General features: G+C 40.2%; 1 protein-coding gene across 1 annotated transcript in view; it reads right to left on the minus strand.

Annotated features, from left to right (window-relative positions):
* Nucleotides 1-4,352: 4,352 nt before the first annotated feature.
* AK9 (adenylate kinase 9) overlaps nucleotides 4,353-20,257 on the minus strand; it is a 171,428-nt gene continuing 155,523 nt past the window's right edge. Inside the window, exons 35-42 of the mRNA XM_064294766.1 lie at nucleotides 17,158-17,304; nucleotides 16,841-17,061; nucleotides 15,250-15,446; nucleotides 13,873-14,042; nucleotides 13,553-13,651; nucleotides 7,721-7,823; nucleotides 6,036-6,150; nucleotides 4,353-5,647 (exon numbers count right to left, since the gene is read on the minus strand). Of these exons, the coding sequence (XP_064150836.1) occupies nucleotides 5,445-5,647; nucleotides 6,036-6,150; nucleotides 7,721-7,823; nucleotides 13,553-13,651; nucleotides 13,873-14,042; nucleotides 15,250-15,446; nucleotides 16,841-17,061; nucleotides 17,158-17,304 (1,255 nt within the window). The 3' untranslated portion in view covers nucleotides 4,353-5,444. The remainder of the gene's footprint in view (nucleotides 5,648-6,035; nucleotides 6,151-7,720; nucleotides 7,824-13,552; nucleotides 13,652-13,872; nucleotides 14,043-15,249; nucleotides 15,447-16,840; nucleotides 17,062-17,157; nucleotides 17,305-20,257) is intronic.

Genomic DNA, 20,257 nt, shown 5'->3' on the forward strand with positions numbered 1-20,257 from the left:
GTGATCTCGGGTAAGTTACACATTCAACCTTGATTGCCTTACATGTAAAGACCTGTAAAAAGTGGAGGTGTTAACATTAGTGGCAACCTCGTAGGGTTGCTGTGGTGTAAATGAGATCATGTATACAATGGGTTTAGTGCCAGGTTTAATCCATGTCTACTATAATTAAACTCAAGAAGCCCCGTTGGGGCAGTAGTCAAAGCACTCGCTTGCTAACTGAAAGTTGAACCCATCAGGGGAAAAGGATGTGGTGGTCAGCTTCTCTAAAGATTACAGCCTTGGAAATCCTATATGGCAGGCCTCCTCTGTCCCATAGGGTCCCTATAAGTCGGAATCCGCTCCACGCTTCTGCTTAGAATCTATCGAGGCTCTCAAGAATAAATTCTTAGATTCTTAATAGTGTCTACGTGTCTCACCCTTATCTAGTCCTGACTTCTCTCTTTAATTGCATATTTCAGTGCATTCTCTATTTCATTTGATGCCTTGCCAATACCTAATTGCTTATAATTTATCCCCTCTCCCTCACTTCTAGACCCCTAGGTTGTCATCTGTAGCCTCCATGATTTTGAAACTCAAAGTACCAACCTGTTCCTTTTAAATTTTTGTATAGTTTTTATTAAAACTAGCTCAAGCCACATATGCCCTTCTGTGAAGCTTCCCCTTCTTCCTGAATTGCCTCTAAATAGCAGGATTTATGGGGTCCAAGTGGGATGGAGGGGTGTTCTGCTTGACTTCTTCAAGTCAACAGGAAGAGAGGTCAATTCAATGACTTGACTGTCCCATTGCTTCTCGCTGCCACAAGAAATTGCAGTAAGAACTCTGGTCCTCCACAGATCCTCAGTCCAACAGCTGAAGCTGACTTAATGCCAAGTTCATCCAGGCACTCCCACTCCCTCATTCAGTGAGTTCTCACTAGAGCACAGGCTCTATGGAGAGAGGCAGGGTATGGATTTTCTGGCATGAGCCACTCACAGCAGAGACTAGCTCTTTCTTCAAGACAATTTCATATAGGATGCACGTTCACTTTTCCTGAAACTGTTTTTTTGTTAAGGCCAGCTGGCCTACCCCCAATAGGTCTCCTTAACTTTAATCTTGCAGAGCAGGGCTTGGGGTATATCATTCATTCATCCAACAAATACTTACTGAGTTCCAAATAAGTGCCAGTCACTGAGTCAGGTGTTGGTGATACAGCAACTAGCAAGGTCCTTACTCTCATGAATTTTACATTCTACTAATGGGAGACAAGACAAAAATATAAGGAAACAATTTTAGAAAGCATTAAGATTTATAAGGAGTGATGGAGACTGACAGGAAGCAAAGTCAGGATAGAGTGACATTTGAGCTGAGATCTGAATGATGGGGAGCCAGCTCTGTGACAGTCTGAAATAAAAATGAAATAAAAATTTCCCTGGGCAAGGTAAATGCAAGTGTAAAGGCTTTGCATCTGGGAATGAACTTGGTGCATGTGAGGAACAGAAAGGCCTGTGTGGCTGGAGTGCGTTGAATGAGGGTGAGAGCATAATGACTGTGAGAGTGGCACAAAGTGAGAGTGGAGGTAGGGTTGCCAGATTTAGCACATAAAAATACAGAACCCCTAGTTAAATTTGAAGGAGCCCTGGTGATGCAACAGTTAAGTGCACAGCTACTGACCCAGAGGTTGGTGATTTGAACCCACCCAGCTGCTCTGTGGAAGAAAGACCTAGAGATCTGCTTCCGTAAAGACTGCAGCCAAGAAAATCTTATGGGGCAGTTATACTCTCTCAGATAGGGTTGTTATGATTTGAAAATCAACTTGACAGCACCCAACAAAAACAGTTAAATTTGAATTTCAGATAAACAAATAATATTACATAGGACATTCTTACACTAAAAAATAATTCATTGTTCATCTGAAATTCTAATTTAGCTGGGTGTCCTGTATTTTATCTGGCAATCTGAACTGGGAAGGATTCTTTGTTCGGATAACATGGGAAAGTTAAGATTATGAAAAACTGTCCCACTATAAGACAACTAGAAATGACACAGAAAATGTATAACTGAGGGTATAGGAAAGTAAAGGAAATTTCAGGGATCAAAAAGTAGAGGGAGTTGAAACCAGAGTAATAAATTAGCCTTGGAAATCCTAGAAAGTTCAGTGAGACCAGGGCTTAGATGCTTAGGTTTTAATGGTATACTGGGGCCAGGATAAAAAATGTGTGAGGTTGGGAGTTAGAACAGAGACCTTCCCACACAAGTTAGGTCCCTCACAACGGATATAACCTCCATGGAGGAGTGGGCTAGAAAAAAAAATCTGTGTACTGGCAAAGGGAGACAACTTGAAAATGTAACTTTTTTGGCCTTGGCTCCAGGTGAGGGGGAAAGTCGCCTCTAAAAATTTGTGATTGGGCAGAATTAAAAAAAAAACTCCTCCCCACAAAAAACCCTAGCAATTAAACTGTAATCAATGAAATTTAAGCCTCAATGGATAACATTTCAATAAAATTTACACATACATACACACAAAACTCAATGGATGGGTTGAACACCTGAAGAGAGGATTAGTGATCTAAAAGATATATCTGAAGAAATTGTTCAGAAAGCTAGTTTGAGATAAAGAAATGGAAAGTATGGAGGGGAGGTAAGGAGACATGAAGAACAGTATGAGAATGATTCATCTTGTAATGTGATTGATATTCCAGATGAAAGACTAGTAGGAATGGGAGAGGGGCAATATTTAAATACAATGAGGAGAATTTTCCAGAAGTGGGGCAAAACATGTGTCTACAGATTTGGGAACAAAACAAATTCCAAGAGTACTACAGTAAAGAGAAATTCACACCTAGATACACTGTAGTCAAACTGTAGAACATCAAAGATTAGAAGAAGATATTAAAAGAATGTAGAAAGAAAATGTTGCTGTTATTGTTTTCTGCTGTCCAGTTGATTTTGACTCATAGCAACCCTTTATTACCTATAAAAGAAACCCCTGCCAATCTTGGGTTCGTCAGTCCCTACACGAGTCAGGAGAAGCCTCCAGTCTGATGCCTGATCTGTGGACTTGTGACTTGTCAGTCTCTACAATCACATGAGCCATTTCCTTGAGATAAGTCTCTCTCTCTCTGTCTCAACACACACACACACACACACACACACACACACACATATATATATATGTAGCATCTGGGGTCTTAAAAGCTTGCCAGTGGCCATCTAAGATAGATCTATTGGCCTCATCCCATCCAGAGCAAAGGAAAATGAAGAAAACCAAAGACACAAGGAAAATATTAGTCCAAAGGACTAATGGACCACATCAACCATAGCCTCCACCAGCCTGAGCCCAGAAGAACTAGATGGTGCCTGGCTACATCACTGACTGCCCTGACAGGGATCACAATAGAGAGTCCTGGACAGAGCAGGAGAAAAATGTAGGACAAAATTCAGATTCACACACACACACAAAAAAAGACCAGACTTACTGGTCTGACAGAGACTGGAGGAACCCCGGAGACTATGGCCCCCAGATACCCTTCTAACTCAGAACTGAGGCCACACCCAAAGTCCACCTTTTAGCCAAAGATTGGCTGAAAGCAATAACACACATAAGGAAGTTCTTCTTAGTTCAGTCAAGTATATGAGACCAAATGGGCAACACGTGCTCAAAAGCAAAGAGGAGAAGGCAGGAAGACTGGATGGACACGGGGAACCCGTGGTGAAAAGAGAAAGAGGGAGAGTGCTGGCACAATGTGGGAATTGAAACCAATGTCACAGAACAGTTTGTGTATAGATTTTTGAATGAGAAACTAATTTGTGCTATAAACTTTCACCTAAAGCACAATAAAATTTCTTTAAAAATCATAAAGAAAAATGGACAGGTTTTACTTTGATAAAGGAATATTAACTGCAAATATAAAAGGTTGACATCTATATTAAATAAAGAACTCATGCAAAACAATGTCCAATGAGTAAGAGGGCAAAAGGCATGAAGAAATAATTCACAAAAGGAAATGCAGCTGATGAGCAGCATATGCAAAACATGCTCAATCTCACTATTAATTCAAATTATAATTCAAATTAAAGCAACAAGGTTCTGCTTTTTACCCATTTAAAAAAGTAATCTAGAAGGTAATGTGAAATACTAGTAAAGATGTAATAAAATCGGTGCTTTGGGGGCACTCCTGGAAGCAGTATGAATCGTTGTGATCATTTTGGAAGGTAGTTTGGTAATATGAATTTTGGCCCATAAATATATTCCTGCCTTGTCACCAGTATTTTTATTTCCCAGAGTTTATCTCAGGAAAATTATCCCAAATATGGGAGGGGAAAAAAGGTTCATCGCAGCACTTTTTATTATAGTATGACTGCATATGCTCCAACAACAGGAATGGTCAAGCACAGTGTATCTATTCAATGGATATGTGTAACTATTTTAAAAAGAAACCTGAAAGGAACTACTTTTCTATATTTTGTTATTGTACTTACATTACTTTTTGTCTTAAAGTCTGTCAAATGGAGGCTTCTCTCCTCCGTAGGTGAGATTATGGTTTTGATCGCAGTGAAAATGACATCTAGACACACCATGTAGAGACATGGTTTGGTTGAAATTAGAGGGATCAAAGAGCTAAATCACTCATTTTAGAGATTAAGAAAGCGAGGCTCAGAGAAATTGAAATTTACCCAAGGTTACATACTTAATGCTTATTCTTTTGATTTTTTAAAAAGCTAATCTTGCTGTTGCATATTGTAGACTTTTTATACTGCTGCTAGAAAACTGATAATCTTATTTTAAAAATTTCATTCAAATTCAATGCAGTATATATTCCTCTAGCATATACTTTTTGATAGATGTCACATAAGACTCCCTAGATTTCATCTTTCTTCAAATTTCAGGTGGTTTCTAATTACAAAAATAATGTATAAAGTATGTTTCAGTGAATACTTAAGAGTCAGCCAGTCATTTATTGCAAAATCCATTTATTAATAGGTATGTTAGAAAATGATGAAGTATCTTATTTCACAACGTTTACAAATAATTCTTTATGTTAAAAGTGCAACCAATATTTGTTTTATTTGTATCAATGCTTATTTTGTTTCTTGAAGCTTTCTAACATTTAATGACAAATTTTCGTTAACAGAGACTGATTTTTCTACTGAAAATGTTAAAAAGGAAAATGAACAACAAATTTATTAAATAAAATAATTGCTTAAATATTCTAAATGTAATGACTATTCCTTTTTTTAAAGCATCAAAGTTAGGGAATGAGCAACAAGCTTTAAAGTTATATTAAAAGCTGGGGTGCAGAACACTCCTTCCTGGCTGGCAGAGCTTCGAATCCATTTAAAGTCTGGCTGCTGTGAGATGCCACTCAGGAGGGAAAAGCACATCACAGATGGCCAGATTTTCAGTCTGCTTCCATTTCCCCACTTTGGGATAGCTTGAGACTCAGATTGCAGTTCCCTAAGCAAAACTATCCATTAATTGGGTCTATATTTCTGAGAGCAAGAAAGGTCTGTAACTTATGATCAAAGTCAATGGCTCTATATTGAGGTTCCTTGTATTTTCTGGTCATCTTGGTACCCAGGTATGTTATGAGTTCACATCGCTCTATAAACTGGTCCATCTTCTTCTTATATTTTTTTCGTGTATATTCAGAACCTTTGGGATTAAATGCTGTAGAAAATTTCATACAAGTGTGAATAGTTTTGTTAAAATGGTGAATCATTTAAGAGAAAAGAGAATTATACGTATGATCGAGTTGTAAAGCTATCGCTCAGAAGATATCCAAACTGCAAAAAAGACTGGTGGATTGTTCTGTTTTAGGTCATAATTGCCTCTGTTCACCTTCCTCTATTGTATGAATTGTTGAGAGCTGACTGTATTACTCATTGCCCATGCCTCAGAACTAGAGACTCAGTTCTGATATTTTCATTAAAATATTTGCCACAAACACAAACACACCCAATCACACACCAATCCAGCTCAACAACCCTACTTCTCATATATACTACAATTAATGTTAAATTAGTTCTGTGTAGTATATCATTTAAAAAAGACATACCTTTTAGATGAAGTGCTATAAATAGTAGTGCAGATCTCCTTATGCTTAAGAAGGGGAACTTGGGTTTTAGGCATCCTGCTGCATTCATTGCTTTAATTAGAGAAGTGGCAACACCCTGTAAGCAGAACGATTTAAAACATGCATCTATTTGACTTTGGTTTAGTGGTGTATTTAGATAATGGTATTCTTCACTTCAGATAGCCTCCTGGGGCTCAGGAGGGGAGTTACAAGGATAGTTAGATGGCCACATAGCCAGCAGAATAGAAACATAAAATTTAATTAAGAAAGATCAAAATTACAAATTGGCTTATGGGTGATGGACACATGGGCTTCATTACACAATTCTATTTTTTTGTATGTTTGACATTTTGTATAATAAAAAGTTAGAAAAGTAAAACACCAAAACAACACAAAAACCAAAAAAAACTGGGCTTTGGGTTGCCTTAGCCCATCTCCGCTTCAATGCTCAGAACAGGCCAGATTGCCTTCCACTTTCAGGACCCTGGGCCGCCCGATGAGGAATTCCAGAGACCACAGTTATTACTGCAGTCTGCATCCCAGAGTGGACAAAGGAAGGAGGCCCTCCTTTATGAGAATACTCTTCTCCGGGTGAGCCTCACTTTGCATTTTGATGTAAACCAAACTGAAAGCTAAATGTTTAGGAGGGTCAGTAAAAGGGGGGAAAATCAAAACCAAACTCGTTGCTGTTGAGTCGATTCCGACTCATAGTGATCCTGTAGGACAGAGAAGAACTACCCCATAGGGTTTTCAGGGAGCGCCTGGTGAATTTGAACTACTGACCTTTTGGTTAGCAGCCATAGCTCTTAACCACTATGCCACCAGGATTTCCAGAAAAGAGGGGAGGTGGTTAAAGCTTGTGAGAAAAGTTATTAAATTGTGCCTTAGGCATTTATTTTGTAGAATTTGTTTCAAATAAGTTTTAAAATAGCTACTATTTAAAAAATGGCCATTAATAAGCTTAGCCCTTTTTCAAAGGAGTTATATTTGGATAAGAGTCCCTGGGTGGTGTAAATGGTTAAAGTGCTCAGCTGCTAACCAAAAGGTTGGCGGTTCAAGTCCACCCAGAGGCACCTCAGAAGAAAGGCCTGGTGATCTACTTCCAAATAATCAGCCACTGAAAGCCCTACAGAGCACAGTTCTACTCGGATACATATGAGGTCTCCATGAGGTGGAATCAGCTTGATGGCAACTGGCATATTTGGATGAATAAGATGTAGCTTGAGTAGATCGCTTCGTCTGGATTTAGGGCAAAACATGGGCCTTGTGGTTTGGCTGCAGCAGCACTGCAACTCAGCTCTATTGAGCAGCTAATGAACCTCTTACAGGCTGCCTGCATATATCAGAGAATGGAAATGTTTTACAGACATCAAAATTAAAAATAACTAAATTACACATACATGTGAAATGTAAAGAGTTTCATTATAATTTACTCTTTCTCTACTTAGCGTAGACATGGGAATTAGCTGTGGAACCAGGGACTTTTCATGTTTATAACAGTTACACAAACAAAATAGGTTAAGGGTGAATTTGCAACTTAAAATCAGAATACTCTGCTTTGACTTTCATCGTTACTGAAATAAAAATCGTTAAAGAGACATTGTACTTTTCTGATATATATATATATATACACACACACACACACAGAGAAAACAATGCAACTGAACCTGTTCCAGGTATCCAGGCAAAGGAAGACTAGTAAGAAATATTGGTTCCTTTAATGGGGGAAGTTTGTTTGGAAGTTTCTGATTCCAGTATTTCAGTGGTGACCTAAGAACACAAAGTTCATTAGATACATGCTCACAAATGTACTTATTTATGTGTACATAAGAACGTGTACATAAGAACGGAGATACACAAGACACAATGAAAAGACAAAGTTCACTACCTGTTTTTCTCCACTGAAGAAAATCATACAAGTGGGAAGATTGAGGCTCCTAGAAATTCACAGCCACCAACTTCACCTGAGCCCCTAACTCTGCTCACTTATTCTCCCCTCTCCTTTTTTCATCTCTCCCTCTCCTTTTTGGCATTTCCTTCTTTATTTGGATCCTTCCTATGCACCTGTACTTAAATGTGCTCATACTTCTCCAGTTTTAAAAAAAAAGAAAAACAATTCTCACTTTTCCAATTCTATATCCCTTCCAGTGACAAATGTCTCTTCTTTTTTTACAGTTAAACTTCTTCCAACCGTGAGCTTCACTAGAGATCGCAGACTACTGCGGAAACTCCCATTTGCAGATGTGATTTAACCCACATGGCATTTAAAAAAAAATTGAATCGGTCATGAATACTTAAAATTAGGAACTTTAAAAAAGAAATTTGGGTTTCCAATGTCTCATGAAAAACAGAAGCGTCTGGCAGCAGATGAGCAGCTGCTGCCCCGTTAGTGGGGGCGTGGGCTCTCCAGTTTGCAGCAGCCCTCCCCTACTTACTGCGTACTTTTTCACTTCCGACCTATTTCCCTCACGAACTTTAACCCTCTGGGCACTATAGGCTTTTGTGTTGGTAACATCTGAACTACATACAGGCAAACTCTTAATTTCCTCACCTCTGATCCACTCCTCAGCGCTCTGTAATTGGCTTCCACTTACCTCACTCTACTGAAACCATTCTTGCCGAGATCACCAATGACCTGTACAACCGAACTCTGACAGGCTTTTCAGCCCTTGTCTGGCTAGACCTCTAAAAAAAAGCAGCATTTAAACCAATTGGGCACACCTCCTGGAGACAGTCTCCTTAGGCCTCCAGGGAGCTTCCCCATCCTGGCTCTCCTTTCACCTGTCTGTGGATTCTTCCTTTTTCAGTTTCCTCTGATATTCATTTGTTGGTGTTCCTCAGGGCTTGGTCCTAAGCCCTCTGCTTTTTCACATCACTCTTTGGGTGAGCTCAAACACATCTGTCTCTAGGAGTGACCTGTTTGCTGAGTGCCGGAAATGTGCATTGAACTGCCTACCACGAACACTTAAGGTAAAAACACACCTCAGACTGAATGGTTCCTCTTTTCCAGCAAAACAGCTTTTCTTCCAGTGTTCCCTGTCTGATGAATAACACTGCAGTCCCCTTCTCTGACCCAAGCCAAAGATCCAGAATTCATCTTTGACTTCTCTCCCTCCCTCTCTTAGGCCCTCAACCAATCAGTTATCCAGGCCTGTTGATTCTACCTTCTCTCAAATCTGTTCACTTCCCTTTATCCTAATATCTAACACCAGAGTCCAGGCCATATTATTTTGGACAGGATTTCTTTCTCAATATATAGGTATAGATGTTGTTGTTGTGTGTTGTCAAGTTGATTCCAACTTACAGTGACACCATGTAACAGAGTAGAACTGCCCTACAGTGTTTTCTAGGCTGTAGTCTTTATGGGAGCAGATGGTCAAGTCTTTCTCCCACAGAGCCACTGGGTAGGTTCAAACCAACAACCTTTTGGTTAGCAGCTGAGCCCTTAAACATTATGCCACCAAGGTTCCTTATAGGTATTGTTGTTGTTGTTTACAGGTGCCGTCGAATTGGTTCTGACTCATAGTGGCCCTAGGTACAGCAGAACAAAACACTGCCTGGTCCTGAGCCATCCTCACAATCGTTATTCTGCTTGAGCCCATTGTTGCAGCCACTGTGTCAATCCATCTTGTTGAGGGTCTTCATCTTTTTTGCTGACCCTCTACTTTACCAAGCATGATGTCCTTCTCCAGGGACTGAGCCCTCCTGATAACATGTCCAAAGTATGTAAGACGCAGTCTCGCCATCCTTGCTTCTAAGGGCATTCTGGTTGTCCTTCTTCCAAGACAGATTTGTTTGTTCTTTTAGCATTCCATGGTATATTCAATATTCTTCACCAACAGCACAATTCAAAGGCACCAGTTATTTGGTCTTCCTTATTCATCGTCCAGCTTTTGCATGCATATGAGGTGACTGAAAACACCAGGGCTTGGGTCAGGTGCACCCTAGTCTTCAAGGCGACACCTTCTCCTTTCAATGCTTTAAAGAGATCTTTTGCAGCAGATTTGCCCAATGCAATGTGTCTTTTGATTTCTTGACTGCTGCTTCCATGGGAGTTGATTGTGGATACAAGAAAAATAAAATTCTTGACAACTTCAATCTTTTCTCCATTTATCATGATGTTGCTTATTGGTCCAGGTGTGAGTATTTTTGTTTACTTTATGTCAAGGTGTAATCCATACTGAAGGCTGTGGTCTTTGATCTACATCAGTAAGTACTTCAAGTCCTCTTCACTTTCAGCAAGCAAGGTTGTGTCATCAGCATAACACAGGTTGTTAATGAGTCTACCTCCAGTCTTGATGCCCCCGTTCTTCATAGAGTCCAGCTTCCTGGATTACTTGCTCAACATACAGATTGAACAGGTATGGTGAATGGATACAACCCTGATGCGCAGCTTTCCTGACTTTAAATCACGCAGTACCCCCTTGTTCTGTTCGAATGACTGCCTCTTGATCTACATACAGGTTCCTCAGGAGCACAATTAAGTGTTCTGGAATTCTCATTCTTTGGAATGTTACCCATAATTTGTAATGATCCACACAGTCGAATGCCTTTGCACAGTCAATAGAACACGGGCAAACATCTTTCTGATATTCTCTGCTTTCAGCCAGGATCCATCTAACTAACATCAGCAATGATATTCCTGGTTCCACATCCTCTTCTGAATTCAGCTTGAATTTCTGGTAGTTCCCTGTCAATACACTGCTGCAGCTGCTTTTGAATGATCTTCAGCAAAACTTTACTTGCGTGTGATATTAATGATGTTGTTTGATAATTTCTGCATCCGGTTGGATCACCTTTCTTGGGAATAGGCATAAATATAGATCTCTTCCAGTTGGTTGGCCATGTAGCTGTCTTCCAAATTTCTTGGCATAGATGAGTGAGCATTTCCAGCTCTGCACCCATTTGTTGAAACATCTCACTGCTGTTCTGTCTATTCCTGGAGCCTTGTTTTTCACCAGTGCCTTCAGTGCAGCTTGGACGTCTTCCTTCAGTACCGTCAGTTCCTGATCATATGCTACCTCCTGAAATGGTTGAACGTCAACCAATTCTTTTTGGTACAGCAACTCTGTGTATTCTTCCATCTTCTTCTGATGCTTCCTGTGTTGTTTAATATTTTCCCCATAGAATCCCTTACTATTGCAACTTGAGACTTGAATTTTTTCTTCAGTTCAAGAAATGCCAAGGGTGTTCTTCCCTTTTGGTTTTCTATTACCAGGTCTTTGCACATGTCATTTAATACTTTACGTTGTCTTCTCGAGCCACCCTTTGAAATCTTTTGTTCAGCTCATCTACTTCATTATTTCTTCTTTTTGCTTTAGCTACTCTATGTTCAAGAGCAAGTTTCAGAGTCTCTTCTGATCCATTTTGGTGTTTTCTTTCTTTCCTGTCTTTTCAATGACCTGTTGCTTCCTTTATGTATAATGTCCTTGATGTCATTCCACAACTTGTCTGGTCTTTGGTCCTTAGTGTTTGACTCATCAAATCTGTTTTGAGATGGTCTCCAAATTCAGGTGGGATATGTCAAGGTCATACTTTGGCTCTCGTGGACTTGTTCTAATTTTCTTCAGCTTCAACTTGTATTTGTATATGAGCAAGTGATGGTCTTGTCTTAGTCATCTAGTGCTGCTATAACAGAAATACCACAAGTGGATGGCTTTAACAAAGAAAAATTTATTTCTTCACAGTAAAGTAGGCCAAAAGTCCAAATTCAGGGCATCAGCTCTAGGGGAATGCTTTATCTCTCTGTTGGCCTTTTCATCAATCTTCCCCCAGACTAGGAGCTTCTTTGTGCAGGAGCCCCAGGTCCAAAGAATGCACTCTGCTCCTGGCACTGCTTTCTTGGTGGTATGAGGTCCCCCTGTCTCTCTGCTCGCTTCTCTCTTCTGTATTTCAAGAGATTGCCTCAAGACACAATCCAATGTTGTAGGTTGAGTCCTACCTCACTAACACAACTGCCACCCATCCTCCTTCGTTAACAACAAAGAGGCAGGATTTACAACATATAAGAAAATCACACAATACTGGGAATCATGGCCCAGCCAAATTGATACACACATTTTTTGGGTACATAATTTCAATCCATGACAGGTCTGTTTCACAGTTGGCCCAGTCGGCCCCTGGCCTTGTTCTGACTGATGACATTGAGCTTTTCCATTGTCTCTTTCGACAGCTGCAGTCGATTTGATTCCTGCGTATTGCATCTGGTGAGGTTCATGTGTATAGTCGCCGTTTTTGTTGGTGAAAAAAGGTATTTGCAGGGAAAAAGTTGTTCATCTCGCAAAATTCTATCATGCGATCTCTAGCATCGTTTCTATCACCAGGACCATATTTTCCAACTACCAGTCCTTCTTTGTTTCCAACTTTCGCATTCCAGTCACCAGCAATTATCAATGCATGGTGATTGCATGTTCGATCGCTCATCACGCAGTTTGTTGTACTGTGGGGGCTTTCATGTTGCCGTGATGGCTGGAAGTTATGCTGCCAGTATTCAAATATCAGCAGGGTCGCCCATGGAGGACCAGTTTCAGCTGAGCTTCCAGACTAAGACAGACTGGGAAGAAGGACCTGGCGGTCTACTTCTGGAAAGAATTAGCCAGTGAAAATCTTATGAATTGCAGCAGAGCATTGTCTGATACAGTGCCAGAAGATGAGCCCCTCGGAAGGCACTCAGAATACCACTGAGGAAGAGCTCTCCCCTCAAAGTAGAATTGACCTTAATGATGGGGATGAAGTCAAGCTTTCAGGACCTTCATTTGCTGATGTGGCATGACTCAAAATGAGAAGAAACAGCTGCAGACATCCATTAATAATAACCCACCAACCAAACCCACTGCCGTTGAGTTGATTCCAACTCATAGCAACCCTATAGGACAGAGTAGAACTGCCCTGTAGAGTTTCCAAGGAGCACCTGGTGGATTTGAACTGCCGGCCTTTTGGTTAGCAGCCGTAGCACTTAACCATTACACCACCAAGGTTTCCATCCATTAATAATAGGAACATGGAATGTATGAAGTATGAATCTAGGAAAATTGGAAATCATACAAAATGAAATGGAGCACATAAACATCGATATCCTAGCCATTAGTGAGCTGAAATGGACTGGTATTGGCCATTCTGAATTGGTCAATCATATGGTCTGCTGTGCTGGGAATGACAACTTGAATGGTGTTGCATTCATCATCAAAAAGAACATTTCAAGATCTCTCCTGAAGTATTACGCTGTCGATAGGATAATATCCATATGCCTACAAGGAAGACCAGTTAATATGACTATTATTCAAATTTACACACCAACTACTAAGGCCAAAGATGAAGAAATTTAAGATTTTTACCAACTTTTGCAGTCTGAAATTGATCGAACACGCAATCAGGGTACATTGATAATTACTGGTGATAATAGGTATAGATACAGAGATATCCTCCTAGATCCCAGGATGGTGCATGAAGTATAGAAAATAGTCAATAAAAAAAATTTGTGACTTACTGAATAGTCTTACCTGAAAAATTTCTGGAGTTTTTCCTCAGTCTCACAAATATATATCCGATCACGATATTCTAAAGCATAGTTAATGTTACCAGGTATTAGGGCTTCATATCTGAAAGATGTAGGAAAAAAAAAAAAGAAATGTATAATTAATATGCAATACTGTGTAAATAAAAATGTCAAAAAATGTTTTATTTTTCTACCTATGCAATTAGACGAAGAAATAGAGCAGTTTTCAATTAAACAATAGGGAATTTTTGATCAAGATGTTAAGATTATTTCATGAACTGCTTATTCTCAGTGGAGATATCATTCCACTGGGTAAGGACTTGCCTTTGTTTTCCATCCTGGTAGGTCACTGGACAGTATCCTTGGAGCTCAGCACACTTAGGGAATCGACACTTGAGCTCTGACAGTGTCAGCCTTTTGGGGATCATGTCGGGAGATGGAAGTGGATAAGGTGCTAATGGAGGCACGTACAGTTCTGGGCTCTCCAAGAATTTCTATTAAGAAAGAATTATAGTAGGAAGACCATTTAAAATAAGAATTCTGTACCAATCAAACAACCGTTGAGAATCTCCAGCCACTCTCCTCTTTTTCAGTACCAGTGTCCTGTCCTTCAAACCACCTGAGAGCTCCTCTTTGCACTATAATAACTTCTGCCCTGGTCAGAAGTTCCTTATGATAATACTTGCAAGTGATCACATCTAAAGTTTATCCTAGTCTAATTCATTTATTCACTCATACAAAAAATGAATTTGTTGAGCTCCTACTATGTGCCCGGCACTGGACTGTCTTCCTGTACTGCAGTATAATTAACTAGCTGGATGCCCTTGGCAGGTGGGTTAATTTCTTTAGCTTTAGTTAGCTCTTTGTAAAATGGAGGGGATGGACAAGATATGGAGCCCTGGTGGCGCAGTGGTTAAGTGTTTGGCTGCTAACCAAAAGGTCCAGCAGTTCAAATCCACTAGCTACTCCTTGGAAACCCTGTGGGGTAGTTCTACTCTGTCCTATAGGGTTGCTAAGAATCAGAATTGACTGGACGGCAATGGGTTTGGTCCAGATACATGAGTTCTAATGTCACTTTCAGTTTTAAAATTGTGTGATTACCATTTAAATAAGCAGGAAGAAATAAATGTCCCTTTAATGAAGGGGCCTCCCCTCTCCCCAAATCTAATTCTCCAGAGGAAAATAGTGTTCAGAGGCATCTGTTTAGCTTTCATAATTATTTTCAGTTGCCAACTTTTTTATATCATTAAACTGTGGACATTATAATATCAGAACAAATCTGTATTCTGTTTCATTTAAACAGAAATATAAGGCATGCAAGGAATTTCAGTAGAGAATTTTTAAGAGCACAGGAGACATATGCCAACTCTTGCTTCATTTCTACTGCCTTTGATTTCCCTTCTGTAGCTGTTGGAACTGATCCCCCTGGATTCCCACCTGCGGGCTGAGCCCGGACACTCCCCTCCATAGGTGGGGCTCACTGTTCGGTCTCCCTTCCTGTTAGGCTGGCCCAGGTCCAGGGCCTATCACTGACCCTGGACCTCTGCTTTGTGGGATGCAGTCTCATGAACAATTTCTGAGTTGCCTCACTCGTCCCAGAGTCCCAGGTTCTAATAATGGGACTCCTGGTCCTATTTGATGAATTCCAACATAAGACATTTTCTTCCCCCAGTAAATATTTGAAGTTAGGAACAAACTTACATTCAGTTTTTCCTGAGAATTCATTTTATAGTAGTGCCCCCTGAACTCTGCTGCAAATTTCAAGGACTTAGTTAGAGAACAATCAAACAATTCATATGATTCTGCCAGGCTGACAGGGCAGAACTGTCCAAATTCTCCGAGGCGAGAAGTCAGCTCTTGAGGTGTGATACATAACTTGTCAATGCAGGCAGCTTTTCCTGTTATTAACAAATTAACTATTGTTAGTTATATATACATATAATTTTTTTTGGTAGAAAACAATGATTTTTAAAAATTAATGTAATCCAGTTACACAAGCACTATACAAATGCATACACATTGTAAATTTCCAAAAAATAGAGTAAAAAGTAAAAATTTCTATTTAATCCCCATCCTCTCATTCTAACACCCCTCTGAGAGGTAATCACTGTTCGGTTTGTATCCTTTTCAGACTTTTTCCTAGACATTTGCATACATACATAGTTCTTTCCATATAAACCGAAACAAACAAACCCCAAACCCATTGGTGTTGAGTTGATTCTGACTCCTAGTAACCTTACAGGACAGAGTAGAACTGCCCCATAGGGTTTCCAAGGAGCAGCTGGTGGATTTGAACTGTCAGTCTTTTGGTTAGCAGCCAAGCTCTTAACCACTGCACCACCAGGGCTCCATATGGGGATACAGTGATGCGCGCATTATCAGAATCTTCAGTGCATTCTTCCTTGTATGACATTCTTTTAGTCACGTTGCTCCTTCATATCATGTTATATCTTCTCTGTAGTTTCTGAAGTTAAAGTAATCAAACACATGTCTGTGAGACTTCTTATAGATAACTTCTTTGAAGTCTTCACTTCTTGAAGATGTCAGATGTAGATAACTTTCCTTCTATCTTGTTTATTTTGGAGAAATGTCAAGAAACTATTTAATAGGAATATACAATCAAATATCTTCATAGATTTCAAATATAGATTAAAAGATACGTCAGCGCTCTGGTTTTTCTGTAGACTCAACATTCACATCATACCACAATGAATGTAAATTGTAATAATTTTAATTCTAGATTCTTAAACAAAATTTTGCCATGTGTGACTGCACAGACCATTGCCCCCATACAATTACCAAAAGCATTCTATAAAATAGCTTCTCGTGTGGAATTCCAAATACCATAAGCTCTTCTAGGGAGAAACCATGGATAATTTTTATGTGCTAGGTTCTCAAGGCATTCAATAAATGATAGCTTGTTTAGTGAGTCAGTAATTAGAACAAATAAATATGTGCTCACAACAATTTGATAGTACTTAAAATGGATATATTTAAAATGGAGCCCCTGGATGGTGCAAACAGTTAACGCGATGGGCCGCTAACCGAAAGATTGGAGGTTCAAGTCCACCTGGAGGTGCCTCAGAAGAAAATCCTGGTGATCTACTTCTGAAAAATCAGCCACTGAAAATTCTGTGACACACATGAGGCCACCATGAGTCAGAATCGACTCAACAACAACTGATTTGGCTTTGGGATATATTTAAAATACTGATTATGATTGTGGGAATAAATGTTCAAATTGACCAAATTACAGTAACATGAATCAAGCATGTATAGTCTTGTTTCTTACCTGATTTTATTCTTTCCAGGTATGTCTGGATACATTTATTCACCATTTGGATGTTCTTAATGACTTTATTCCATATCCACCATTTGCTGTGAAATCCATCAATCACATACCAGTTCTGATGTTGTTCTTGATAATATTGCCTGATCTCATCAATATTTTTTCGGTGCTTTGAATTCTTGACAGCCGTAATCTGTGCACTGTTGTGCAGTGGATAAGGAAAGCTAATAGAGAAACAGGGAACAAATGGAAAATGCCATTTTTTTCCCTGGATGATTAAAGTTCATTTCTTTATCATTGTTTTTTATCATGTACATTACCTCTGTTCCTTTTTTTTTTCCAGGAGCAATCTTTTGAAAATCTCCTTGGATGGCACATCCAACTCAAAGATGATCATGGGAATGATTGTCCTGGCTTCCAAGAGATTCATTTGATATTGAGTTACGGGGTAGCCATCGATGACAACGCTAACAGGGAGAAACATAAAAATAAAAATTCCAGATTTCTTTTCTCTCATATTTTTCCTTCTGCCTTCCAGAAGCAGTATCTCTCTTTCCAAGTAGCCCTGCGCCTTTCCTTGTATAATTCCATTTATCTTCTTTGCCTTTCACCCTCTTCATCTCTACATTTTTACCTTCAGTCAGTCCAAGAATCAGGAGATGGGCAGCATACATACAGATCCTGCTCAGAAAATGAGGATAGGAGACAGCTCTGAATTCAAACTCTTAGACCATAGAGCTAAGTTTTGACGTAATTTGAGAGCTAACACATGTAATGCCTTGAACATTCTGTTATTCAACTGGTGCTATTATTCCAAGCATGAAACAGTGGGAAGAATATAGGATTTAGAGGCAGATCGACCTAGATTTGAAACCTGATTTGACCTCTCTGACCCTGAGTTTTCAGTAAAATAGGGGAAATTACATTTAACCCATTTTTACTCATTGCCTTTGAGTCGATTTCGACTCATTGTGACCCAAAAGGACAGAGTAGAACTGCCCCATATGATTTCCAAGGAGTGGCTGGTGGATTTGAACTGCTGATGTTTTGGTTAGCAGCTCTTAAACACTGCACCACTAAGGCTCCAATTTAACCCACAGAGTTGTTTTGAAGACTGGAGAGCAGGTATGTAGAGCAACTAGAACAGTACCTGGAACATATTACCCACTACCACTGCCGTCGAGTCGATTCTGACTCATAGCAACCCTATAGAACAGAGTAGAACTGCCCCACAGAGTTTCCAAGGAGCGCCTGGCGGATTTGAACTGCCGACCTCTTGGTTAGCAGCCGTAGCACTTAACCACTACACCACCAGGGTTCCTAATTTGGAACATATTCAATGCTCAATAAAGTGTCTTTTAGAAAGAAACTAAATAAATATGGGAAAAATTGTGTTCTAAGCTGCCTTTGTATAAAAGCTTTGCGAGGAGGCTGAGAGTGTGCAAGGGGAGATGAAGAGTTGGCAAGATTAGCCCTATGAGAAGTCGGCACAACTGGACTAAACCAAAAGCTAAGAAGTTTCCTGAATACAACCTAACACTTCAAAGGACAGAGTAGCAGGGGCAGGGTCTCGGGACCATGGTCTCAGGGGACATCTAGGTCAACTGTATAACAAAGTTTATTAAGAAAATGTTCTGCATCCCATTTTGGGTGTCTGGTGTCTTAAAAGCTAGTCAGTGGCAATTTGAGATACATCAATTGGTCCCAACTCACCTGGAGCAAAGGAGAATGAAGAACACAAAAGACAAGGAAAATATTAGCCCAAGAGACAAGGGGCCACATAAACCATAGACTCCATCAGCCTGAGACCAGGAAAACTAGATGGTGCCTGGCTACCACTAATGACTGCCCTGACAGGAAACACAACAGAGTCCCTGGTGGAGCAGGAGAAAAGTGGGGTGCAGAACTCAAATTCTAGTAAAAACGCCAGACTTAATGGTCTGACTGAGGCTGGAGGGACCCCGGAAGACATGGCCCCCGGACTCTGTTAGCCCAGAACTGAAACCATTCCCGTAGTCAACTCTCCAGACAAAGATGATTTTTTTTATAAGACAAAATGATACTCGTGAAGAGAGTGCTTCTTAAGTCAAGTAGATACATAAGACTAAACGGGCAAGTCCTGCCTGGAGGCGAGATGAGAAGGCAAAAAGGGACAGGAGCTGGTTGAATGGACACACAAAATCCATAGTAGAAAGGAAGAGTGTGCTGTTACAGCGATAGCCACTAGGGTCACATAACAATGTGTGTATAAATTTTTGTATGAGAAACTAACTTGAACTGTAAACTTTGACTTAAAGCACAATTAAAATACTAGCCCCTATGATATCCGGGTGGGAACCATTCCACCAGAACCAAGCACGCCTCTGAGGAGAAATGACACAGAGGATTTAAGTTAGCAAATCCACTGAGATGATGAGAATCTGAGGTAATGAGATTGTCACTGTCAAACTGAGAGGAGGAATGAAGGCTGTCACCAAATTCTGGGGGAGCTGCCTCAAAGTCAAGAAGCTCACTTAGAGATGGGAGAGAGCCACTTGGGAGCCTTGGCTGGGCATGCTGGTTGATGGTCAGCAGTCACATTTGGCTGGAGTTAAGTCACAGGATGCCCTCCCTCCAAGCTCTCCAGTTAAGTCCCTAGGCACTACTCCTAAGGTTCATGGGAAAAGGGGACTGTAAACTAACATAGCTAGACCAGTCTAATAGAGAAAATGTATGGGGGTGTTATTGTTTTTTAATATGGAGAAATATCAGCAGATTCACCCATGGTGGACAGCTTTCAGCAGAGCTTCCAGATTAAGACAGGCTAGGACAAATGGTTTCATGATCTACTTCTGAAAATCAGCCAATGAAAACCTTATGGATCACAGTAGAACAGTGTCTGACTTGCTTGCTTTCGACATGTCAGGAGGATTCAATGGCTGGAGAAGAACATCATGTTTGGTGAAGTAGAGGGTCAATGAGAGCGAGAAAGACCCTCAGTGAGATCGGTCAGCACAGTAGTTGTGATGATGGACTCATTGCCAGGCTCTGTCTAGTGTTAAGGTGTGATAAAACCTTTGAGACTCAACCAGGGTTGCTCTCACTGAGATCCCTATATGCAAAGCTGAGTACCAGGGAGGAGATAACACAGTTTGCATAAGTCCTAGAGCCTTTGTGTGTGTGCGTGCGAGCTCACACGCGCAAGCGCTCGCACACTCTTTGGTGAAAGTTTACAGAGCAAATTACTTTCTCATTCATAAATTTATACACTTTTTTTCTTTTGTGACATTGGTTGCAATCTCCACAATGTGTCAGCACTCTTCCCTTTTCCATCCCACGTTCCTCGTTTCCATTTATCCAGTTTCCCTCTCCTTTCCTGCCTTCGTGTCTTTGCTTTCAGGCAGGTGTTGCCCATTTGGTCTTGTATACTTGATTGATCTA

The sequence above is a fragment of the Loxodonta africana genome, chromosome 1 (genome assembly GCF_030014295.1).
Source record: "Loxodonta africana isolate mLoxAfr1 chromosome 1, mLoxAfr1.hap2, whole genome shotgun sequence".
Lineage (NCBI taxonomy): Eukaryota > Metazoa > Chordata > Mammalia > Proboscidea > Elephantidae > Loxodonta > Loxodonta africana.